This window comes from Papilio machaon, chromosome 16 (genome assembly GCF_912999745.1).
Source record: "Papilio machaon chromosome 16, ilPapMach1.1, whole genome shotgun sequence".
Taxonomy (NCBI): domain Eukaryota; kingdom Metazoa; phylum Arthropoda; class Insecta; order Lepidoptera; family Papilionidae; genus Papilio; species Papilio machaon.
The window spans coordinates 4,075,822-4,102,580 of record NC_060001.1 but is presented as its reverse complement, the minus strand read 5'-3'; the positions used below and the strand labels follow the sequence as shown (position 1 = coordinate 4,102,580).

At 31.7% G+C, this 26,759-nt stretch overlaps 2 protein-coding genes across 2 annotated transcripts; one reads left to right on the top strand and one right to left on the bottom strand.

Annotated features, from left to right (window-relative positions):
* The first annotated feature begins 3,612 nt into the window (after positions 1 to 3,612).
* Positions 3,613 to 5,520, top strand: LOC106716634. Its single transcript, XM_014510188.2, has 3 exons — positions 3,613 to 4,484; positions 4,761 to 4,894; positions 5,284 to 5,520. Exons 1-3 carry the CDS (start codon positions 3,661 to 3,663, stop codon positions 5,457 to 5,459), a joined length of 1,134 nt encoding a protein of 377 aa, XP_014365674.2. The 5' UTR covers positions 3,613 to 3,660; the 3' UTR covers positions 5,460 to 5,520.
* Positions 5,521 to 7,783: 2,263 nt separating this feature from the next.
* LOC106716603 lies at positions 7,784 to 25,366 on the bottom strand. Its single transcript, XM_014510145.2, has 5 exons — positions 24,187 to 25,366; positions 16,875 to 16,976; positions 13,861 to 14,082; positions 9,881 to 10,037; positions 7,784 to 7,874 (listed from the first exon to the last, which is right to left on the bottom strand). The coding sequence occupies exons 1-5, from the start codon at positions 25,163 to 25,165 to the stop codon at positions 7,784 to 7,786; spliced, it is 1,551 nt and encodes a 516-aa protein (XP_014365631.2). The 5' UTR covers positions 25,166 to 25,366.
* Between the last annotated feature and the right edge of the window lie 1,393 nt (positions 25,367 to 26,759).

Sequence of the window (26,759 nt, the reverse complement as noted above, 5' to 3'; positions counted from 1 at the left end):
ATTGTGCTATCCAGTTGTGACAATTTCAGCATTCAAACGTTCTAAAAATGTTTCATATTCAATTCTATTGAAGCGTCAGAATAAGGAGCTTTGAATTGTTTTAATAGTCTTCTATTACCGAATATGAATAAAATACTAATATATTACATAGCGTCATATTTCGATAGATATATAACATGGATTGCGCAGATAGATATACCTATATAACATTGATTGCCCATGTTTCTTTTTCTTTGATATGCAAGGTCTTCTACCTTCCACTGACTTTCTCTCTTCATTTGTTTAAATTTTGGAAACAAATGTATGAACGAATGGTTTACATAGGATTATACCATTGGAACTGCCACAGCAACGAGAAAATTTACTAAATCCGTGGGGTTAAAATATAAACTAGCTGGACGTTTTTTTTCTTTTGGCCACTTAGACGCCATGACTTGTTAAACCGTTGATGGTAAAATATCTGGAATTTTACACATATTTAGTTTCCTAGCAACTTATCATATCTTACTTTCAAGATAACTTATACAATTGGTAGGATATTAATCTATCAGTATATTGAATATACGCCTTTTAATTGTCTTGTTGCGGTTTTGCGGTTGTTACGCATTCTGGGTCATAGAACTATTCTTAAGCTAACAGTTCAATACGCATTCCTACGTAAATTAAGTTCATAATTCGATGGCTCCTAAGTAAACTATCGTATGTTCGAACCTCAAAAAGTTAAAACGTTAAGTTTTAATACAATTAATTACGAAAACATGAACATACGATAGATAACCAAAATCTGAACATAGTTCTTCTTTTTAACGTTACTTAAAAATTAACACAGAAATTAGTATAATTAATTTAAAAAAAAAAAAAACAAAAAAAAAACATAGAACATGGTGCTGATGACAAATTTGTGAGATACAACTATTTATGTAGTAGCCATAGAATTACTATTTTATAAGTCCATAATTTATCTTTCAATTGTACCATAGACACACTTGTATAAATAAAGTTGAATTCGTAACGCATACTTGTATAATTTCTGTTTAAAAGCCAACCAAAAAAAGGACAACATTTTCATTAATAAAGATGTCTAGAAAATTATTGTCAACGATGATAACTGCATTCGAGAACGAACGAAGCATAACTCATTCGATTAAAGAGTGAAGCTCACCGAATGACTGCAGGTCCGTTTAATTCGAACTAGAAGCAACGACTATTTTAACTAGACCCCGGTGTCCTTGTTAACATTATACAGATACAGTAACAAGTAGGTGTCAGATTTATTTAGTTACTTCAACCGCTAATACTGTATTAGTGCCGCTGAGGAAATTATAATCCTATTTTAATTTGTCTAATTACAACGTTAATTGAAGAGGTATATGCGGCGAAGTGTCTGCCGGTGCGTTGCAAGGAAATACTTAGTAAAATAAATCATGATTAATGTATTTTGTTACGACATACTTTGAAGGGTTTTAAGGTAATGTACAATTCAATTCGAGAGTATAGCTTTTTGAAAAGATGAATCTGTTCCATGATATACTTTTTAATTAAAGCCTTAATATTTTCATTTATAAAACCAATAGAGACAAATCAAATACAGATTTTTACAGGATTACATTTTTTTATCAGGAAAAATTGTAAATTGAATATTTTTGATAAATATTACAATGGTTTATCAACAAGTCAAATATTGTACCAGTACAAACATATTTATAGGTTTGGTGGTGGTCATTATGGTGATAATGTTTAGGAGGGCTCTATGTGATCGTTGAATAAATTAATGATCATATTTAATGTAAGATTAATTGGTTTAAAACTCGTTCATAGTTTACGATGCCAAGTACCATGAGTATTATGAATAATGTGGATGGTTGTTTTTTTTTTATTATCAAAAAAATTGTTTAGATCCGATTTTTTTTTTAATTATAAGGATTAAATATTTATACAAGGACCAAATACAAGTATTAGACGCCAGCAACATCTGTTGTACAAATTTGCCGGGTGGCCCTGTGCAATAAATACCACAACCACGCGGAAGACAGGAGTGAAATGGAAGCAATCGCCTGATGAGTGTGCGTGTGCATTAGCTAAAAGATAATTAGTGTGAGATCTGTAATTTTTATATATAACGGCAGGGGTGGCTCGCTATCAGAATTATTATTGATGAGATCACGTGTAATAAACTTCTCAACTCTTTATAATTGACTCGCAGGCTTATGTACCTACAACAAACAATACTTTAGCGACGATCCATATTTCCAGAATTATCAATGTTAGACACGCATCGTACAAGAAGTCTCTTCGAACGTGGCTTGTGTTCTAATTTCGATTTATTAAAATTGATTTCTTCTTCTGATTGCGACATATGTTTTATACATAGGTAATCACAATCGTATCAGGTACTCCTTTTACAAAAAAATAACAAGCTCTTATAAAACTCATTAAAGGAATTAAGTTATATTTCGTCTAATCAGTCAATCTGCCAAAATTATGCATAACTTCAAATCAAAGTCAACAAAACAACTGAACGCGACCGTAACGTTCACAGTATGTTTTTTTTTTCATTCAAGTCTTTTGCAATCGAACCGTTGACACGTAGGTGTAACTAATTAGATCGACAAACTTATATAGCCCGGTGGGCAAAAGGAGAACTATATTACAATAGCTCCACCCTGACAATATTAAAACAGTAGCACTAGATCCTTTTATAGTAGCTGTCTTTACATATCTTGGCTTTTGTTTTATTAACATATTTTCGGACATAAACCGCGATGGCAGCGCCTCTCTTGTTGGGTCAGATTTTATCGGTCTAAATTTGTACTACGTTCACTCCCCGCTGTTAACTTGACATTAACGACTAATAGCACCACTTTAATCGACAACCGATCGTTGTCGGCGATTACTTTATAAAATTGAAAAAAAAAAACTCCAAAGCGTCACAGGATATCCTGTTAGACAAATAATCCGTTTCACGTTAAATAAAGGATAAAAACTTCAGTGGAATAATATTTTTTTGTTTCACGTACTATTATTTTATTATATAACGTATATCAGATAGAACGCATCGTATAAATATAGATTGATAAGAAGAAACCTTAAAAGCCTTATATAATAGAAGAATAATCTTTGATTTTATATAAATGTAAATATGGGTTTCCACTGCCGTAATACCAACTCAAGAATATATTTTAGTTTCGGCAGTGGTCGCCCGGCGTAAGGTAATCTTTGATATATATTGTAAATAGACATCTATTGAGTAATAGCAAAACCTCAGTTCCTTCAGGCAAAGTATTGGTGTACTTATTATAAGACAGATGGCGTTTGAATAAACTATAGTAGATTTACAGTCCGGAACCTAAGACTGCGCTATTTCAACTGTCTTTAGTGTAGAAAACGCAAAAACTATGAAGTTTTGCAACTTTTTTCTATGTACTAATTTAGCTTTTGCGTAATGGAGTAATAAAATAATGCGTAAATGGAGTTTCACGTACACTGCAATCGAACAAACTGTCACTGTCAGAATTATTGTCAGATGGTGGTGTCATAAAATTTGTTTTTACTTATGATAATAATTTATTTTATATATTTTCCTGTTTCTTATTAAATATGTAGTGTATATAGTTAATTAAGACTAATATAAAGTAAACTCAAAATTGTGGAATATACAAAATGCAAGCTAACAAAATAAAAGCAACTTTAAAATTCTTCCGATCTCCTTGCATGCTACAACGTAAATTACGATGTTTAACAATAATACGACACAATTTTACTTCAACCGTGGATGTTATGGATGTATTTACAAATGAATTATTTAAAAAAGATAAACCAAAATCTGACATATTGAGTGTAAGTAATTTATATGGTGGGAAAGAAGTATGTTGGAGTTACTACACCAAAAACGACAATACTACTAACAATGACGTTAAAATGGCAAATGAAGAGATTGACAATAGTTTACTAGGCCTTTTATCAAAAAATAAAGACAAACAAGTTGTAGATTTGATAAAAATGTGTAGTAATAATAGACAATTTATAAGTGAGAGCACTATAAAGAGATTATTCCGAACTTATAGCATTGCTGGAAAGCCCGACATTATCGCTATTCTCCAACAATACTGCTATAATGTTGATTACGAGCTTTATAAGCGTAATGGAGAATTTTTACACTATTTGGCCAAAGCTCACTGTTTTAAAGGTAATGCTGAAAAAGGTCTTACAATATTATCAAATTGTTACGAGAAATATGAAGGTTTAAGAGGTTTCTACAGAATAATATTTAGAGAATTAATACAAGATACAATACTAAACAGGTCTGAGGCCTCTTTGGTTATTTTTAAGAAGTATGTCTTAGAATTTAGTAAAAAATGGAATGATGATTATCCTTTGGTATGTTTTTGGCACATGTGCTGGTCTAGTAGTTGGTTCTCTGATCAAATGCTATCTAATGAGCTGTTGGAGACATCTGAAAAATTACAAAATATAGTAAGAGAAAAGTAAGTAGCAGTGCTTTATTTTTTTTTCTTAAAATATAACAACCTAGTCATTGGGACATTGCTATGTGTGAAGACATGGGTGTGGGTTTATGGGTTGATTCATTATAAAAAAAATGCTTCGTACTAAAGCTGTCCCACTTAACACCAAGAGCCTTATTAATAGAGTTTTTACTTTATGATCTAATAAACTTTATTAAAATGTGTCTGTCCAGATGTTTATGAACATATGAGTAAAAACATACATGTTTTATTACATAAAACATTTTTATTTTTCAGGGCAACAATATTTAGTATTAATATTTTAAGGGAGTACAATGAAGATGCAGTTGTAAGCCTAATGCAGTCATTACTTAAATATAAAATGATCACAGAATATACTAAAGTTTTACAATTGCTCTTTAATTACAAATGTAAGTAATCAGTTCTCACTATTATGAATGTGAATGTTTAGATGGATGGATGGATGTTTGTTAGCATTTCAACTGCAACTCTAAAACAGCTACAGTCATGCCTTGATAAGCGAGAATTGGATAAGCAAGAAACCTTTTTAAAGGATAGTTATTTTCCAATTATGACCAATGAGCTCCATAAGCAAGAAACTTGGGTAAGAGATAAACCTCTATAAGAGTTTTCTTCCTTGGACTGTTGCGTGTCAATGTTCAACTTTGAATTTGAATTAAATTTGGCACAAAGATAGATTACTGTCCGGAATAACGCATAGGCTACTAAGTTTTTTTTAGTCAATATAAAAATAAGTGATAAAATTCTGAAAAATTTGATTTTCTTTTTTAATTTTCAGTGAGAAACCGCGATATCCGAGGTTGCAGAGAGATAGTCCGAAATTGTGAAGCTCTTGGTATCAAATTACCTTCCGACCAACAAGGAAGATACATAAGAATGCTCATAAACAACGAAATGTCCGAAGAAAAACCTATAACAAAACCGACATTGAAGAATTTTAAAATGAAATTTTAGATCCTATACTCTATTTTATTTACCACCTGTTTTGCTATCAGATGACAGAATTACAAATATTGTTTCAGTGTTGTTAGGTTTTTTTTAATATCTCTATCTATCAAATAAATTGAACCATTATAAGCGAGGGTCCAAGGGAAAGCGATATTCTCGCTAATCTAGGTTCAACTATATTGTCAATACAGAAAAAAATATGCTTTAGTGCTGGTGTTTCGGCAATGGAATCCGAATATCAGGATACCATGCAATCAATTAATTTTAGACATTCCTTCATAAATGGTCCTTTTTAAAATTAGTTATAACTAGCTTTTACCCGCGACTCCGTCCGCGCGGAATAAAAAATAGAAAACGGGGTAAAAATTATCCTATGTCCGTTTCCTGGTTCTAAGCTACCTGCCCACCAATTTTCAGTCAAATCGATTCAGCCGTTCTTGAGTTATAAATAGTGTAACTAACACGACTTTCTTTTATATATATAGATTAGCTGTCTGCTGCAACTCCGTCGTAAAAAAAGTAATAAGTAGCCTATGTGTTTTCCAGACTATGATCTACATATATGCCAAATTTCATAGATATTAGTAAGATTATCCATCAAAACATTCCTATGTCATAAATATGTATACATTGTATTTAATATTAATCTATTAATACTTGGTTAAGTAGTTACTATGTCTGTTATGATGTGACAGGTTACAAGTTTATCATCATGGTCGCTTTAGTGTTATTAAATAAATTATACACGTGGCAATTTAAATGAAGAAACAATTATAGTGATGTCATAGTTTTAATTGACATTGCCCAAACAAATATTCAAAACCATGTGATTGTGTGCAAAAATAATATGATTTTACTCGACTGACAGAAGGAGAGTTTGACAGTATGTGGGTAACCTAAACGACCTAAACTTCACATTTGAGGTGTAATTTGTTTCGTATTCGTCCCCTGAGTCTTGTGTATATTGTCCGGTCAGCCGAGTTTTAAGCAACAAATAGCGTTTGCAGGTATTTTGGACAGGTAAACTAACATTAAAAGTGTTAAAAAATCATAAATTCTGTCATTATCACATTCACGTAGGGTAGACGCCCCAGTTTTTGTTCCTCCGGATCTATCTATTTTCCAGTTTTCAAGTTAAAAGTGATAACATTATGAAACGCTACATCCAAATTTCTTTTAGTTTCTTAATTTTATAAAAGATGAAATGTGTTATTAATAGTACATTAAACGAACTATAGTGGCCGGTCAGTTAACTAGTAACCTACGGGTTATCGTCGGGGTGACTGGACTTATGTATTAAATAATAAACGATATAAAAATGAACTCATTATTAATGTTTTTAGCGCATTTCTGAAATTTATTCTGCGAGGAAAAGGTAAAAAACTACGCCATTTTTTTTAATGTTTTAATATTTTAAATTAACATTTACAATAAAATGGTTAAATTATTACACAAAAATCAACGGCTATTAATATATAAGATTTAATTTTGAACGGCTGAACTTTCATAAAATATACCTAGCTCGAAAACCAATTCAAAAATTATCTAACTTAATATAACAATATTTAGAATCACAACCACCTTAAAGTCTCGAATTTGACAATAATCGAAAATCTTTTATTGACCTGGTGGAACTACATTCATACACACAATACAACATAACCATGTAACACTGTATAATATGGAACATGTTATCTAGTACAATACACACAAATATTCTAGTAACTAACCATGCATTCACATTGTCGAAAACATTTACATAAACATCTCCTTTTACCATAACATGTGTAAATGACAAAAAAATATCACTATTTATTTTGAAATACATATGTTTTTTTTGAAATAATTTGCATTCTTGTCTTCATTATTTATGATACATTGCTCTTTAATTGACTTACGCAGAACTCTCAGATGATCTGGTTTATAGGTTTTAAACAAAGTAAAAACAAACATAACATTTAGTTTAACAACGAACAAGGTGGTAATGATGCCCATAGAAAATTACATAAACACATAAATTCCATAAACAATTATCTATATTTCTTAAAATTTAGTTCTTGAGAACACTAGTAAAATCACAAAATCAGAATTATTAAAGTCTTGTTATTGTGAATATCGTAAATACTAAATACATTTCGGGTCGATAGACTTGTACCTATTTTCACAAGAGTCACCCACAATAAACTATTTGTAGGTTAATCTTACATTTGTTGGTAAGTTGACCTAATCATTTTATAGTCTACTTATTACACAACAATCAAATATTTTCCAAATCTCAGTATAAATGTACAACAATTAAATAATAAAACAAATATTTTCAAAAATATCTATTAAAATCGGGTCACTTCGTTTTCCTTTGACTTTTTTGTTGTTGCTGTCGAGCTCTCTTTGATTTCTTTTCGTCGTAAACTGAACAACGTTCTGAAAAGGTAGGAATAAATAGCATTAGTTTATTATTCTTAGTGAAGTATTTAATTGTATATCCTATTCCTAATTAACTCTTAAATTAAAACTTGTAAACAAAGAAATGTCAAATATTACACATGGCGGCCATTGCACTATTTCATATTTTCATGTGTAACGTGTTTGCAGATATTGTGTTCTGTAGACTGATACGATGACATTTTTTTTAAATAGTGAATTCCATTAAATTATTGATCTTTTTTGACTGATTTATTTTGTAAATTGTCACCGAAATGATTCTTCCAGGGAAGCTAACGTAAGCACCAATTTTTTTTTGTATATATGGATTACGTAACTTTGACTTTATTTACATATTAATACAACCAATAATTAAATGTTGCAGCATAACTTCGTATATTTTATAATAATTATGTTAACTTTAATATTTATTTCCGGATTGGTATGTTAATGTATTCTTAAAATCCCACATGAATTAAATTTTAGTAACATATTCAAGGATTTCTCCAATTGGATATAAAATTCATTGATGCAAATAGCGTTGCCAGACGTCCGGATAAAGCCGGACATAGGTAGACTTTTTGATTGCGTGTCCGGCCAAAATAAATGGTTGTCCGGCTTTTGTTAGGCATTTTACTTTTCCCAACCGAAAGTGTACCTATTAATACTGAGACAAAATTCTAAATAATACAGGATGTCCGACCTTTCTACCCAAATGTCCGGCCAAACTGGCTGGTCTGTCCGGCTAGTAGGTTTGGCAACCTGGCAACCCTAGATGCAAATATGGTAAACCATATTATTATATTTAGTAACATATTTTTAATTCAATTAATAAGCTTTAATTTAAATAATTGCAATTTCTCACTTCTAGTGTTGTAATTTAAAATTCACTAGTTTTATTTGTCTAATTTAAAAACTAAGAAACTAGTCAGATTTTAAAGATATAAGAGGCATACTTGTCGTAATTTTCGGCTAAAAAGTATTTGCAATAGAGATAAAAATGATTGCTTTGAAAATAAACATTCGCAATTATAATATTGGTAAGATAGTAAGAAGTAGTAGGAGTTAAACCAGTAACAACTTTTCAGATAGAGATTTCGATTGCCAAAACATATTCATACGGAAAAAACAATCATCTCTTAATTTTTTTCTCTAAACAATTTGATACAACATACAACAATATGTTATTTTATGAATGTTCCAGCAGTGTAAGTCTAATTTCTGTTATATGAGTCCTTGTATGAATAAAAAAATATAGACCAGTCACATAGATCATAACAATTATCAAAGAAAACGACGGTTCAAGGCTTTGAATGTTAGAAATCGACAGAGATTACTTTGTGTCAATGAAATTAAGGGCAAGTTGTTGAACTGACCGCAAGGTCTCTTTTTGCTTAGATTTCGAAATGCTATTACTGCTCAGCGCAACGATACCCAATATGAAAGTATCCGCATTCGGTCATGACATTATGTATTTCTGCATCTACACTGCAGAAATACATGTATAAAAACATGTTGTCATCTCTTTTAATCTCATGGAAGAAGCAAAGATAGTAGGTACGAACATTTTTTTCGCCAATGAAAACCCAAGGTTAATGTTCAACCACAATCTTTGGTCTACCGAAGATTCAGAAAATGACAGCATTATTTTATTAATGTAAAATTAATTTTTCTTTCATAATAAAACTTGATTTTTGACAACCTACAAATTCCTTTTAATTTTGTGAAATCCGCAATCCAAAAACAAAAGCAAATTAAAGCACGAAATTCATTTTTTATTGTTTTTTTTCTATTAATACATATATTTGAGTTACGAAAGCAATTATCTACACTAAATTAAAATTATGAGAACAAAATAATTTATTCATTAAATATAGGCCAATGCATCCGTAATCCGTATCCTCTAAGTTATTTAAAAAGGCAGCGGTTTCATCGTTTATTTAGTGAAACATGTCTGCTTATAGATTTGCTGCTATAAAAAAATAAAATAAAAAGAAAATACTTACAAGAATATTCCTATGGCGGGTACTGCCAGCGCTGCGCTAATCAGATAAAAGGCTCCGGCGAACGTCGACAGCGTGCTAAGATAAACCTTGCTGTACACGGGCGTGTAGATGACGGGTACCAGAGCTTCCGATATGCTTATTAATGAACTCGTTTTACCTGAAAATAAACAATATACATTAGATATTATATGTATTTAATTATACAAGTTCGAACAAAGACCTCGAAATTTGACCTCATATTAATGTTTTTATTTAGTATATATTTGTCATTTAAATGATAATTTTATCTGTTTCTACGCAACAAAAAGTGTTAATTTTCTAATAGATAATAATAATATTTTGCATGTATTAAAAATACTAAATTTTAATTCAGGCACAAACAGCTGCGTTAATCATTCGAGGAACAAAACCATTTTTAGCTAATAAAACTTAAAGTGTTTGGTTGTAGCAATCATTTGAATAGGAACATTAAAATTGCTTTTAAAATTTTGAACAAAAATAACGTTAATTTAGTGTAAAAATCATATCTTAATATTTTATTCATGGTTATTTTACTAAAAGAAAATGCACCAATTTATTTGAATTGCGTAGAAACCTATGTATAATTGTCAATAGACTACTAATTGTGATTGGATAAGCTTTGTATATTTAAATTTGTTATGGTCACGTACATAATAGAACATGTTTCAGTCTCGTAACGAATCATATGCATGTCATGGAATATTTCCAAATTAAGTACTATATTGCTGTAAGCAGAGCTGGGCATTAACTCGTTAATCCGTTAATCGTTAATTAACGAAGTTAACATTTTCCTTAACGGATTAACTTTTAAGTTAAATTCAAAAAGTGTTAACGCTCTTGTTAACTTCCGTTAAATTTCACTTCCGTTAATTTAGTCCGTTAATTGTAACAATAGACACTTATTGACGTGTTGTCATTTTATTTAAATTATGCATCAGGCTACATTCGTAAGTTCGGCTATGTTCGGGGACCGTCGGCGAGTCGAATGGTGACCGAGAACGAGAACGAGCGAGTGTGATGCATGTTATACAATACACCGAGCGGCCGGGAAAGACGTGATCAAAAGAGTACCGCAGAATCCTTGTTAGAAAATAGTGACGATTTAACCAAACTTACCTCTATCAAATATTGCGAAGTTTAGGCGCTAGACACCTTCAAAGTTTTTTAATTACTTCACATTTACACAAATATCTCGAAAAGTCTATATTACATTTTATTCACATTAAAACTGGTTTTCATTTATTTAACATCACTTTTTTTTAGAACATGATTTTGTTATAAAACCAACATAAGGTACGAAAGTACTTTATTCTAAATACAATAATTGTACACTTATATATATAGATAAACACTGCGTTGAATTGCAATCAAAATAATCAAGTGTGCATAACTCTTCAACGTCGTAACTAAATTACAACTAAACTTTGTTGGCGACGAAAATGTTTATTTTAATATTGAAGTTTAAAGACAGCAAGAAATATAAAAAAAAATCGTTTATGGTTCATTTGAAAAAGCGTACAAATAGGATTTTTTTGTCATTGCGTAGATAAGAAACAAACAATGAAAAATAAATTTAAAAATACGAAAGACGAAATGTGCACGCAATAAACGTTCCTCAAAAACAAAAGGGATTAAGGTGTTTATTACCGTCGTTTGTTTTTTTTTGGGGCTTCTTCATAGTCAACGAAAAATAATTTTGCATTTTAAAAATATGAACAAAGGATCAAATGGACAGCCCGCACAGAGAATGCGATAACGAACTCGATGGATTTATGGCCCCAACCCTTCTAATGGTCGGGGATGCACGTGCGCTGCACAAAGACAATAGCGAAGATAATTTGTTTGTTTACAAAAAAAAAGTATACGATAAAACGAGAAAGAATGAGGAAAAAGATAAAATATTATGTTAGTGAAATAATGTTAAATTGTGTTATACTAAAATTAATATATGAAATGTCGTCGGCACAAGTGACCCTTACAATAACATAAAAAACAATCTCAAACAAAATGCACTGAAAAGTAACAAAATAATGTCATGAAAACTCTCTAAACTCTAAAGAAAGTTCTCTTCTTTCTTGTAACATTTATTGTATAATTATTGTTATTTCGCAGTCGGTGTCGGCCGAAGTAAATAGGTGACATTTTATATTTGAGATGTATTAAACATACTTACGTTTATGTCCCTTCTTACTGCATTTTGTTTGAGATTTGAGATTGATATTCTTTTGAATATTACCATAATACGAGTATGTCTCACTGTTTAATAGAAAACTTGTGTTGTCTAAATTTAGTTAGTTCTCTAATTCCGTGAAGTTGGATGGTCGATAAAAAAAATGACTGAAAAGGTCAATTGTCCATCATTGTCAGTGAAGTATATAAGTGTGTGTAACTAGTGCATGCTATGTCATTAATATCGTACAGGCAGTAGTACATCACCCCAATCATCAAAATTTTATTTGAGTATATTATATAACTAAACTATAGATAGGATTAGCGCTCGCCCGAGATTTCGTAAGCGCAGTAAAAAAATAGCCTAAGTTCTTGACAAAATCAGTCCATATGATTCGGAGATTATTCGTATGGCCATTTCCCGCTTGCGCCCTATATTCGTAATATAAACCAAAATTAACTTTAACTGTTAACTTTAACTTGCGTTAAATTTTCTTAAATTAAACGCTTTAACGATTAACGAAGTTAAATTTTTATTTAACGAATTAACGATTAACGAAGTTAACTTTTTGATTAACTGTGCCCACCTATGGCTGTAAGCATATTTGTTAATAACCTATAAAGTTTTGCAAATAGTTCTAAACAGAAGATATCCTGAGTGAACTTTTTAAACGTGGGTTTCCATCCAACCAGACGGTGATAAACGAGTGTAAATCAGCTCTGAACCGGCTCAAAAGTTCAGGTCAAATAGACTTGAACCGTTGAGCTGCAACTCACGGCTCAATCTATGCATCCAACAATGCACTCGCGGCGCGCAGTTCTTAACTCAAATCATCTCTTGTATTATTATACAAATTGTGCAGAACTGCGAGCCGTTTCACTGATCTTCTTTACACATGCGAAATGAGAGCTGATCTGCAGGTCATCAATTTTAATCGAGTTACCCGTGACTAGACGGTGAGAATTAACCTACTCGAGTTTTATCTGTGTCGTTTGTCAAACTCTATAATTTATGCATCATTTTTAAATACTGATCATTATTGTTAACATAAATCTAATATTTATATTTCTACGAACTTGATATTAACTATAGTATATTTTGTTTCGTACTTTCAACTTTAATCTTGCGTATTTGCGTCAGAAATACCCCAGAGTCAACATATATGACAGGAAGATAAATCTGAAATGTCACTGTCACTTGGTGGCCATGTCATAGAATCGTCATTATTCGTCATAATATTTGTCAGTTTATTTACGGAAAATGCTTGGGAACTGATTGTTGCTTATTTGTTATTGTCGTTATTTACTTTGTTTCATTACATAAGGAATGTAAAGAAACAAAGTTGGCAATTGAATGGCATATTTAACATCATGACACTCAATGATTCGTTCAACATGGAAAGTTTGTTATGTCAACTAAATGAGGAATTTAATATTGGACATTCTTAGATATTTACTCATGATAGCACCCAAGCATATAGTAATTAGGAATAAAATTAATAAATAATATACATTTCAGCGTGTATAGCAGTCTTATAATTATAATAAAAAAAGGCGTTGACATTTCCTTTTCCGAACGCTAGCGAGTAAATTTCATTCCCTACAAATATTAAATAATATCATAATAAAAAAGAGTAACATTTTCCAGTAGGAAGGTAGTCAGTAAGTAGATAGGTCCAGTAGGTAGTAGGAGGTTAGTAAACCTAACTTACATATACTTTGATTTTTACCTCTAATGTGTAGTTCCAATAAAAAGTTCTAGAAATGTTTGTTAATATATGTGAACTAACCGACTTCATCTGCGTCCACCAATTTAGTTGCAATAGATCGTAGTGAGGTCGCTCCTGCCGAGCTGAACATGTCCAGCACTGGTCCCAGGAAGTATACGGTGCGTGTGGGCGCAAGTGCGTAAACCACACTCGCAGCTACCCTGCTCAGACAGGCGAAAACCCCGATAGCGCTGTCCTCTATCTCCCACTTCTTGCTGAAGAGATACAGGGTGATGAACGAACCTGGAGATAATGGTAAATTAATAACATCTTAATTTCAATACAGATGGTGATGCATTTTTTGATTAAGTTAATTATTTCAGTAATTAAAATGACATCATCTTGTATACTATTTTTGATACATTTCGTAATATGGCACTAATTGCCACTTTCGTATTTATTGAATAACTGAATCCGTTTAGTATAGTGATAGTGATAGTATATTAAATAGTGACGTTTTAAGTAACCATTTAATGACTATGAGACGGTCTGTAACTATTGTTTTTATTTACTACCGCTCTATAATGCTATTAGCAGCGGTGGAGCCCGCAACGAGCCCCGATTTGGCCGAATTGACCGGTGAAATACCACATAGAAGACAGGCATGTGCAATGAAAGTCTGATGAGTGTGTGTGTCGGTGGCCTAATATTCGTCTTCTTGCCCCTTTCCTCCCTTTTTTATAAGGAAAGTATGGGAAGAGGAGATGAATTTAGTGGAGAAGGAAGATATTGTGGATTTTAGGAAGGCAAAGCATTTGAAAATGCAGATCTATGGACAGCGTCACTTCACTCTTTTGGCGAATTCAGGTGACCAATCGTTCGTTTTACCAATTGGACTTTTTAAAGAAAACGCATGATCTCCAATGTGAATTTAACACATACTTTGAATTAAACTATTGGCAAATATAAGGAAATACTATACAAAGACTAAAAATCCACAGATTTAGAACAGAATAAGCTTTGTGAGAGTAGATAATATAATCTAGCCAAAGCTGTTTTTTACACGCGGTTTTATAAGGAAGCATTTATACTGACTGTGAAAATTTGGACTCCTCACTAACATACATTAAAAAAGTAATAACGAAAAAAAATCATTAAAATAATTTATTGTACGGGAAATATAGACGACTCTATATCGTTATTAATACGGAAATAATAATCGAATCTAATTATTTATCCGTCACGTTACACGAAAACAAGACGATCAACCTCTTACGCATACCATAACCTTTTACGCTGGATACTATGAAGTAGTTGTAATGTTATACTTTGTCATATGCTGGTCATACATTAATCAGAAAATATTTTTTATTCGTATATACATAGTTATAATATTGAAATTCAATGTGAAATTAATGTCTTAGATGAAATTAATATTGCCTTTTAAAATATATTTTATCACATAAATATGATTTTTGAATTTAAAGGATGAAAATATTTGTTCATACAACTGATTCAATAATTACAACAGTTACGAGTATTCTCTTTCCATACATGTCAGTTACGGAACATTCGCACGCTGTCATAAACATTTACCAAATAAATAATTAATTAATGTCTCATATCTCCTATCGCTTTGTTTACATATACGTAGTTAACTTAGTTAACAGTAACTCTGTTGTCGTGACAATCTTATCATTAACAAAGGCGACGTTCATTAATACTCTATCATAATGAAAATGACGTTAAGGTTTCTTAGTTAATTTATCAGTGAGTATTTTCCATATAAACAATTTGTGGGAAAAATTAAATGCACGAAATAAACAAGTTGAATTTACAAGTTTTTATGTCGAGATATGGATTACCATTAGGGTTGCCCCTAGGTTTTCACCTAGGAAGAGATAATGGACTTTATGAAAGGTAACATGATTAAAAAGGGAATGTCGACTAAAACGCGGGTCATATACCCGCACATATACCCGACTTTACATGGAGACTAGTCTATGTGTATTTTAATCCTAATAAGAATAGGTAGATGAAGATTACCACGATGACTTTGCCAGGAGTAGTCAAAAGATATAAACGTCTTTATGTTGTTATTCTGTACGGTCGGGCGATTAATTTGTCAATCTTTATCTTTTTTTAGTACAATACTCGTATAATAAATAAATACTTTTTTTTGATAATAGTTGTGGTTCATTTATAACTGTGAGTTTCCACTACCGAAACACATCTACAGAAACATCATATTGTTTCGGTTTTTTACGAGTTAATATGTTTTTGTCGGTAGTGGAATTCCATGGTAAATAAAATCACTAGAGTTTGACACATAAAATGTCTACTGAGACACATTACATTTTATGAGACAGGCACTTCGATTTATTTCATTGTATTAAAATGTTTGGTATTGACAATTTCATCATAAATTATTGATAGAATGGCTATATCAATATCTTGTGTATAAATCACAATGCTCTGAGGGCGGATTAATACATAAAGCGATAGTTATTACAGAAAAATATTGTGATTTATTTACACATTTAAGGCATCTAGTTTTGGAATTAAGTGTTACTAGTTATATGATGGCTTTGGAAGCATTTCTCATTTCTTTTTCCATCGAATAAAAATTTTTTTCTTAAGTTCCATTTGGACTTTTTGAATATGGAAACATTTAATTTTATGAATTATTTTAAATAAATATAGTAAATTAAATGGAATTCACGAACGATAACTCTGTAATGGAATCCACTATCAACGACCTTACAGTTAACCGCTAGATTATTGAGCTCTTCGAGAAGATTTTGGATGAAACAATTGAGTTTTATTTTTATTAAAAAAACTTTAGAAAAATTATAAAACAAGTAATTTTTTTACAGATCTGACTATTTTAACAATTTTCGTCTGATGAATGGTGTGCTATTCTATCTCCTTCAGATTCGATTTTTCAGTCCTTTTTTTTACCTCCTATAAAGCAACGCATCTTCAAGGCCTGATATTATGCAACGGATATCAAATGATATCGATAAATAGCATCAGGTAACATACAGTTAAGTTGGAATTTTTTTCCTTTAAAAAATAAATAAAAAAAAACTTACCAACACTGCCGACAAGTACGGAGTAAGTGAGGAACAAGCTGTAGTCGACTTCGGTGAATTTGAACTTGTACCGTGTGAACCAGTACGTCATCTGCGCCTCACCTTTATTCCAAATAACACATCTATTAGTCAAGCTTCCGAGCCCGTGAGCGTCGGCAATCTGCAAACATTACTCTTAATAGGCTCCACTAAACGCACTCATATCCTTTCTGAGATATACTTCATTACAGCATACTTTCTCTCTAGATGCCAAAATAATACAGTCGTAAAATATTAGCTTATAATGTACTCGGATGCTGAATAAAAATTAGATGTTAGTGACGTTTAGAACCAATTAAATCTATGATCTCATGTGTATCAGTAATATTTAATAGTACACCGCCCATACTAACATTATAAATTTTCAAATAATAAATACTTTCCTTAGCTTATGATTGTCAATGATTTTATTTTGAAGTTTATCAATGCTCTGGATTGTTTAGATCAGTAATTTGACAATAATAAGCCCACTTAGATTCAAAGTTCCATTTGTTTGATGCCTTTAGCGAGATGCTTTCAGTTAAAGAAAAAAATGATCGCTACCTAACCCTAGGTTTACACTGCTATAAGATTATTGTTGTCCACTTTTTTCTTTGCAAGAATAAGAGTAATGACTGAAATTTGCTGTTAAGATAAAATACAATGTAAATGAATTATTAGAAATAGTTTAATCTTTTAGTTGCAAAGAAGATGCAACAAAGTTAAAAGCTATCACATATATCAGTTTACGATAACTTTGTGACCTAAAAATTTCTGCTTTCATCCTAACATTTCTAGTTAGATCTGATATATTTTATTCAGTGTCGCTTATATGTTAGACCGCGGGCATGAAATTAGCGACGAGCGGTCAATAAAGTATTACTTCGCTCCAGCTCGTTTCGTGTGCGACACTTTTTTAGCCGACTTCAAAAAGAAGGAGGTTATCAATTCGACTGTATTTTTTATGTGTGGTACCGCGATGCTTCACCCCTGGTAGTCCGATTTTGATAAAAAATATTTTAATCGAAATATTTTTAACAAAATTATTTTTTTTAAATAACTAGAAGTCTAGTAGATTTTGAATTAAGCTTCAAAATGTGTTGCGAAAATTAGGGACATTTTTTCTTTCAGCACTCACGCACGCTAATTATGCTATACTTTTTTTTATATCCACCCGCTCCGCCCTTTGCATCGCCTCGCTCATCGCAAATTTAGTGCCCGCGGCCTTACGTTCAGAATATTTTAACGAGTTACAAGAAAAAAATAACAAAAATAGATCGTACCCATTGAATGAACACGTGCCAAACACATTTTTCCTTTCTGATTCAGGTGAAAACAATAATACTCGTAAATTGAACAACTACAGGTTCAAAAGTCAAATTTATTTATCTGAAAAATGCTTATATTTTATTTTATTAATGCTTTTATTGTAATAATATGTTTGCGAACAAAGTTTATAAAAAAAGAGATAGCATGTAGCTGAAATTCGTGTATTTAGATGAATGTGTGATGTAACGAGAAGGGATAAAGTAAAGGATAATGTAAAGAGGTGTATTTAAAGTAGCGTCTGTAATGTAGAAATTGAACAGTATAAGATTAGCGATTACTTTCATATTTATTTTACGGAGATATAATGATCACATAAACAAGAAAGTAATGATATAGAAAGTAAGTAGCTTTAAAGGAAGACGACTGAAGAAATTATTGATGGATAATGTCAAGACAATATACGTAAGAAGGGAGTTAACTGAAATATGAAGACTGATAGAGTAGTACATATTGTGGTGACCGTAGGGAAAAGAGCAGGCCGATGTCGATGTATATTAAGTCTAAGTTTAGTACTTAATAGACATCAGACAATAGCTGTATGATAAGAAAAGTGGAACGAACACAATTTATCTGTCATGTCCACCGAATAGCAGAAAATGATCTACTTGAATGTCCATACAAAATATTATAAATTTGTAATACTGACATACATTTATTCGGTTTTAATCAGGAAGTGATAACGAAATGTCAAGGAAACAAAATAATTACAATGAAAAAGTGATATAGAAGGCATTTTTAATTATATATCTAACTAAAATAAATTTGAAGGAATTAATATTTTACATTCAGAACTTTTTTAAGTTCCTTTTTTAAACAAAAATTATATAAACTGGCTAAAAAGCTGAGAAAGCAGGCAATTTATTTATAGAATACTAGCTGTCGGCCCGTTCGCACGCAGTTAAAAAAACTTGACAGGGGTAGGAAAAATAGATAGTAGTCGTTTCTCATACCTACTGAATATGCGTGTAAAATTTCTTTAAAATCTGTCAAGCCGTTTTGAAGGAGTATGGTAACAAATAAATGTGACACAAGAATTTTACATTTAAGATAATAGATCCAAGAATAAGTACAAACAATAAAATATTAACATTCTGTTTGGAACGTTGAGCAGTATAAGCAGAATTCTGACATTAAATTCATATTGGGCAAATATTATTGATCAGAAATTCGAAAGAATTCAATATTATGGATACCAATGAATGAAAAAAACATTTGTGTCATTTAAACTCAAACGAGTTTTCGATTATCAGTATGTTTGTAGTTCAACATTTTACTCATATTAAAAACATCAAAATTCGAAGAAATTTAGTACAGTACCAAGTATATAAATTCTTTGGAAAAGAGACATATTTCCCAATTAAAATAAAATATCATATAAACTACTTTTCAAACCTGTCTTTTATCTTAACCAAACACACACTTAAAGACACATCTTTTTCGTCTCCTTCAATACTTTAACGTGTAATTTATTTTATTCCGGTTCACATATATTTATTACAATAAAAAGGCTATTTATTATGTTAAAAAAATATATTCTGACAATCACCTACACGGAATCTGATTAGCATAACATTAATACGTTAATGTTAATTTGATCACATGAATGAACTGATAATGATGATATATATACTATACGTCCCCATTGAGGGGCTCGGAACCTACCCTAAGTAAGGGATGTCAAGGTCATAGTCAACGACGCCGGCCAAGTGCAGGTTGCATCACGATGTTTTCCCTCACCGTAAGAATGTCGGATAAATGTACATATATAAATCGAAAACACATTGGTATATTGGTATATTGGGCGGGATTCTAACCCAGGACTTGCGGATCGAAAGTGCTTAACCACTGAGCCACCGACGTTCATAATTATCACTTATATAACTCTCATAGAATCTTTTATATATTTATCTATAATGATATTAAAATTGCCGTGTGTATGTATGTCCAACAAAAAAACTATATTTCGCACACAAGATGTATTTACGTTGCTGATAAAAGGTTTGTTCCGGGTAATTTTCGGAACGGTATGACCGAGATTACATGCGCGAAATATTATAGGCTTCTTTTTAAAATTTATTCCTGAGCTGATTAAATCGCGTGGGACCGCTAGTATTGTGTATAAAAAGTTATAAATATCTCTCACCTCTATAACATTTTGTGATGTATTATTATACACGAAACCGGATTTTTATTATAATAAAAACGAACTTGGCTTTTTTAGTTTTTTTCCGGCGCGTGGCAGTGCCCCCACCTAGGACAACGCGGTAACATTTAATAATAAGAAAATAAATACAATATTATAAAGAATAAAACATTTAAAAAAATCGATAAGACGATATTTTTTTTATCATAGGACCGGGTTTTGTGGCAATCGATGAGGGAGGCCTACGTTCAGCAATGGACGAAATGGGGCTGATGATTATGAATGTTATTATGAATGTGAATATACTATTATTTATTGTGTTCACCATCGGCATTAACGCTGTAAAATTTCAATAACTCATCATCTCCCTGGGCTTTTCCCACTCACGTCGGCTCGGCACACAAGGTTTTATAAACCTTTAAGTTTTGGCTATGTTTTTACGGCCGATAGACAGGCGGCCTGTCGTCAACCCTACTACAATCCTATAAAATTTCAATAGCTTTTGTTGCAAAATGTAGCGCATCTATCCGTTTGAAACAATGTTGCAAAATGTATTGCACAAATGATTACAGCACGCTGACTGCCACAACAGCCGCTGAGATAAAAAGTAATACATTTTTAAGCTGTATCTTTATAAACGATATTACGATTTGTAATATGGAAATATTTTCTATTATTTCATGTACGTAATCTAAAATCTAAGTGTAATTATTTAGCGAAACGCTTTCATTAATAATTAAAATAAAATTTAAGCTTTGGAACCCATCTGAGAAAAAAGCGCAAAACTCAATATAATGTAGATAATTATTATTGCTTACTTTAATATATTTATTTAGCAAATTTCTTTTTGCTTTATTTGGTGATGCGACCAGGCAACCAATATTGATTAGTATTATACAAATAACACTGTTCATAAATTGAAATACAAAAAAAAACCGATTGACTTTACTCTTGTGATAATTAAGAAAATAATACGAATAGAATAAAACCTATTTGGTCAAAATCGGTCCAGTCGTTAAGACTATAGGAGATCACAAAAAAGTAGTTTTAAAAACTGAAAACGGCATATACCCAAATTTGAATTTCGATTTTTGAAGTGTAAGCTGTGTAACTCCTATCATAGCACTTTTTAAACTAGTAACTACTATAATATACAGTTAGTAAGGTCTGTTAACAATTGAGCAAAATAAAAAAGGCAAAAGTAAAGTCCGTGACCCATAGACTTCGCACTGAGTCACGGTCGTGGCTATACATTCATTGCTCTCTCCCGTCTTTTGCATTTATTTTTCACAACTTTTCCTATCTATGTCTAAATTTTATTATAGACTATGACAGTGGTTGTCAACCTATGGGTCAAGTACCACAAGAGGATCACGAAACTTCATGTAGTTTCGATGATTTTGTGTTATTTTCGTCGCTAACCTAGTGACACATAAGGATCTACGAACATAGGGTAACATTAATGTTCGGAACCCGGCGATTTTAGTAGCTAAGAGACTTAATAGTACGATGTCATAGAGATTCGTATACAGTCACGCGTAGCCGACATTTTGTACTTTAATCGACAAAAATAGTTCACTCTTAACATTTTTCATGATCGTCGTGAGTTAAGTCGCTATTATTTTCCATATGGCGGAGTAAATTTATACAGTTGACATGTAGTCGCTACATCTGTACTAATCGAATAGACAACTCGTGTCGACAATTCAACGTTATGTGTATGGAGCGCGCGTAACTCGATTTTAGTTTATGCAAGGATAAAATATTAGTTTCGAATGTTTAGGTTGCCTTGTGTGCGACGGGGTTTACAGAATCGGTAGAGTCAGTCGGGAAACATTTTTAACATCACGACATAATCCTACATGTTGTGAACGTGGCGAAAAAGTAATGTGGTAAAAAGTTTTATAAACTCTAAACTAAAAAAAAGTGATATATTCAGGACTTGTTTTTGTGAAAACTAAATTTATATGCTTGATTACCTAGGAGTATGTATCTAACTAGCGTAAATTAAGTTTAAAAAATATTATAGCTGAACGCACATTGTTATGTGCTTTATTTATTTTGTAAATTATAAATTAATATTGTATAATAATTTTAAAATATAATAAAAAAAAGAAACACTAACAGGTAATAAAAAACACCGATCATCATATCGTATGTCGGATAGCCACTGAGTTATTTCTGCTTATAATGTTACGTTTAGAGACACATATTATGTAATTGTTAGACAGAAATTGTTTCATTTTGATCTAGATTTCGTGCAGAACTGTACTTAATTGCTTGGCACTATGTAATCATTTATAATGCACTCATAACGTAAGCATTGTGCCGAAATAATTACGTGTTCTCCAAGAACAATACAAAAGCGATTGTACATTCGTGCGGTCGAGGTATATTTACAGAGTAATCACTAATTTAATTAGTTTAACGCATTATATTTGTTCCACATAACTTTGATAAGAATTGTAGAAGAAAAATAAACCGATAATAGCTAAATTAGTCACCTCGGAACCCGGAAATCTCCCAAAGCTATTAAAACTGTAACAACTATACTCAGATATATTTTAGCTAATTTAAATAAAAACTTTTTTTTTGCATTAATAAGAAGAATTTTATAAATCAAAAGCATATCAAAGAAATTATAAAATGAACATGAAATGCTAGAAATTTTATTCCATAATGACAATTAAAAATAAAACATTATTCTTTGATTGGAAATAACATCAAAAACAAAAGACAATCAATTTGTTAATTACGGCTATGACAATTTATCATCGTTAGATTCTACGTCATTTGATGATATTTTAAGTGTAATTAAATTTTCCGAAATTTTACTAATATTATTAATGATGGATGGATGTTTGTTTGAAGGTATCTCCAGAACGGCTGAACGGATCTTGATGAAATTTGACATATATGTAGAACATAATCTGGAAGATCACATAGATTACTAAGTTTTTTTATTACACAGCTGGGCAACAAGTAATTACAAATAAATTTGACGCAACTGGCACTGGTCCAGCGTGACCCAGACCAATTCACCCCTTACAAGAATATAGGTACTAAGTATAAATGATTATGTAGTCCTGCAGAAGCTTTTTAAATAAATCCAATATCAATTTTAATAAGAACGTTAAAATCTATACGTCATAATATACCATCTATAGGTATAAATAATATACGATGCTTGAACTAAAATAATTAATTCTAATATAATTATAAAGATTAATGTCAATATACGAGTACTACTATATTATTACAATATACTATTAGATTCATTTAAATGGAAACTTTTTGCCAAGATATGGTGAATGAATACTAACTTGTATTGAGTGATGGAATAAAGTGGAATATTATAGTTCTAATAATAAAGTTGTTGATGTCGTGTTTTACAGTATTACATTGACTCGTTTATTTTTACATAGGGTGTTCAAAATCATGATTGTATTTTTTAAACTCAATGATGCGATTTTAAAAAACTATATAATTTGCTTTTAAAAACAAAAATATTAATACATTTTGTACCGATAGAAATGATGTTAAAACTGCATTATAGCAAACTATACCAACCTTTAAAACAGCCGTAAAATGTTCGGTAATCAACAATGTAACTATTTTGTATTGTTATGTAAGTGAACAATTGTGTTATTCGAAAGTTTGTGTCGAGACTGAAAGGAATTTACATTTGATCATAAAAATGTAAATAAAACAAAGCGATCCGAGCACATGTTGCAAATTTCATTTTACGACGGTACAGCTGATAAATTGGACCTGACGAAAACTAAGCTCCTTATAACTAAGAAAACTATATTAATCACTTACCTAATACTGGTCCAACGATGAACATATAAGCCAACATGATGAGTATAATTTGCAGTCTACGTGAACCTTCCCGTCGCTTGAAAGCTACGTTGATGGTCGCACTCAAGTCTTTTATAGAGAACAACGAGAATATCGTATTTGAATTATCATTATCGATTGACTTTTTCGGCTTCTCCTTCAACCTCAGGACGATATAGACGAAACCACTTAAATAAAAAACGCACGCAATTGTAAAAACACCATAGTAGCCGAAACGTTTCGTCATAATACCACTGAGAGCGAGGCCGATGGGCCTCGTGAGTGTCAAAATGGCCGTTATAATGCCTAAACGATAAGTCCGTTCAGAGTCAGTAGTAACGTCTGTTATGTAGCTGTAAACCGCCATCGTCATGGCAACGCGGCCCCCGGCCAGCGCTGGAGGTAGGCCCTCGATCAGGGCGGTCTCGTTCAAACCCACTTGGAGGAAAAACGCCAAACTCAACATTAGTCCGAACACAGATACCAGTTTCCCTACTATAGGTAATACCATGAAAGCTTTTCGGTTTCCTGTGCGATCGCTCCATGCACCTACGAACAGTGTCATTAATCCTGGCAGTGCCGTTTGCAGGGGAAAGCTCCAGGCGGTCATTCCCGCTACCATGGTCTGCACACTTTTTTCTTGCTCCGTATAATTGTGAGTCCGTCCCTGCATTATACTCGTGCAGGTACGTTCGTCGTATTTTAAATTCACGAGGCATGATTTTTCTAAACACAAATTTTGCACGGCCAACCCAGCTAAAACGCTAGGTAAAACATAACAAATTACATAAGGCTCTACCGTTATTTTCGTTCTTGTATCCCACGTGTTTTTTATTATTTCCTTTAATCTTCGAGTGAATTTCGATTCATTTTTGGCGACATCCGTGCAATAGTTTTTGTTGCACTTGCACGATTCCACAGTCACGATTTTATCCCCGGGCACTTCGACCCGTAACGTCATTTTGAGGGAGGAAGCCCACTTTAAAGTTCATTTGTTATATACGTGTAATGATAAAAAATATTTCTATGACATTAATCATTTAATTATACAACGTATTATTTTAAATTTTCACTTTGTATCGCGGCAACGGTCGGCCGGTTGCGCGTGCGACTTTAAATTGTCAACGAAGTTAAATACGAAGCGGGTATTATATGCGAATGGTCGGCGAACACTGGCTATCAGCATCAGCTGGCCGCCTGCACTTTAATTTGTACTTTATCACACTATCACGTGGCCGAGCTAAACACGCTTTGGTATAAACAAAACATTAATTAAAAAACCATCATTTCAATTAAATCAAGGGAAACTAAACATTTTTTATTTTTACATTATACAAAAATAACTTATAATTTCTTACGTTCTATTATTGAATACTATTTATATAAATAAAATCAATGTTTGTTCGCAAATGTTTGGGGTATGGAACTCAATCCCTAGACAGATATATACATCTATAAAATTTTAATGAACATTTTATTTGTAATTTTGATTATTTATATAATAAAAATATTTAGAGTTCAGCAAAATAAAGACTTTAATTTTCAATCGGCTAAACTGAACCCTCATATTTGTATAAATACTATAGTATATCTATATCTTATCTATATATATAAAAGAAAGTCGTGTTAGTTACACTATTTATAACTCAAGAACGGCTGAATCGATTTGACTGAAAATTGGTGGGCAGGTAGCTTAGAACCAGGAAACGGACATAGGATAATTTTTACCCAGTTTACTTTTTTCTTTTTTTTATTCCGCGCGGACAGAGTCGCGGGTAAAAGCTAGTTATTAATATAAAAATGGTATTTGTATACGTCTGTGTTGCAATTTTGGTACATACTTGAAAATTTAATGAACTCCTAATACCTCACGTACGTAACATTATGCGTTCTAATTTTTTCCCAAAATGTCGGTCAAGATAAAAATTGTGCAACAAACTGAATTGTATCCCATTGACAATATGTATTGAATGATATTAAAAAGTAATTTAGTGCATCAAGGTTTTTCATCTAATTCTCGTAATATATTAAAATGATCTTTAAAATATACATATTCAAAAATACTTAAGTCGAATAGATTGTTTGAACTAAATTCGATCACGTTTCCGTGACTTTTTGTTGCTGAAATATCTTTAAAAATGTATATTATCATCACTCTTCGGAAAAAAACAATATATCTTTGTATAGGTTTTACGTTAATAATCACAGTTACTAGAGCTAAGGTTTTAACAGGAAGGAACGGACAATACGAGAATCTATACCTTCAGTCTAATGTACAATACAAACTCGATTATCCGATCTTCAGTTATCCGAATTCGCAATTATCCGGACTTCTGACATTACTCCGCCTGTTCTCCGCAGAATTGCTGCTCCAAGCATTTACTTTGTTTCTGTTAGTTAAACGTATGTTAGAAAATGTATCCAAGATTTCTTAGCAAACATTGATTATCATGGATTATGTATTTATTGTTTTTAATAAACACATAACATTATGTACTACATATGCACAAAAGGAAGTACATTTTTTGTTCTCAATTCTACTATATTTTTTTGTT

Excerpts from the sequence above, each read along its gene's own strand:
- LOC106716603 (XM_014510145.2), bottom strand. The coding sequence starts at position 25,165 with ATGACGTTACGGGTCGAAGTGCCCGGGGATAAAATCGTGACTGTGGAA. Across the intron at positions 16,977-24,186 it reads CATCGTTGGACCAGTATTAG|GTGAGGCGCAGATGACGTAC; the intron begins GTAAGTGATTAA and ends TTTGGAATAAAG. Across the intron at positions 10,038-13,860 it reads GGTGGACGCAGATGAAGTCG|GTAAAACGAGTTCATTAATA; the intron begins GTTAGTTCACAT and ends GTTTATTTTCAG.
- LOC106716634 (XM_014510188.2), top strand. The coding sequence starts at position 3,661 with ATGCAAGCTAACAAAATAAAAGCAACTTTAAAATTCTTCCGATCTCCT. Across the intron at positions 4,485-4,760 it reads CAAAATATAGTAAGAGAAAA|GGCAACAATATTTAGTATTA; the intron begins GTAAGTAGCAGT and ends TTTATTTTTCAG. Across the intron at positions 4,895-5,283 it reads ATTGCTCTTTAATTACAAAT|TGAGAAACCGCGATATCCGA; the intron begins GTAAGTAATCAG and ends TTTAATTTTCAG.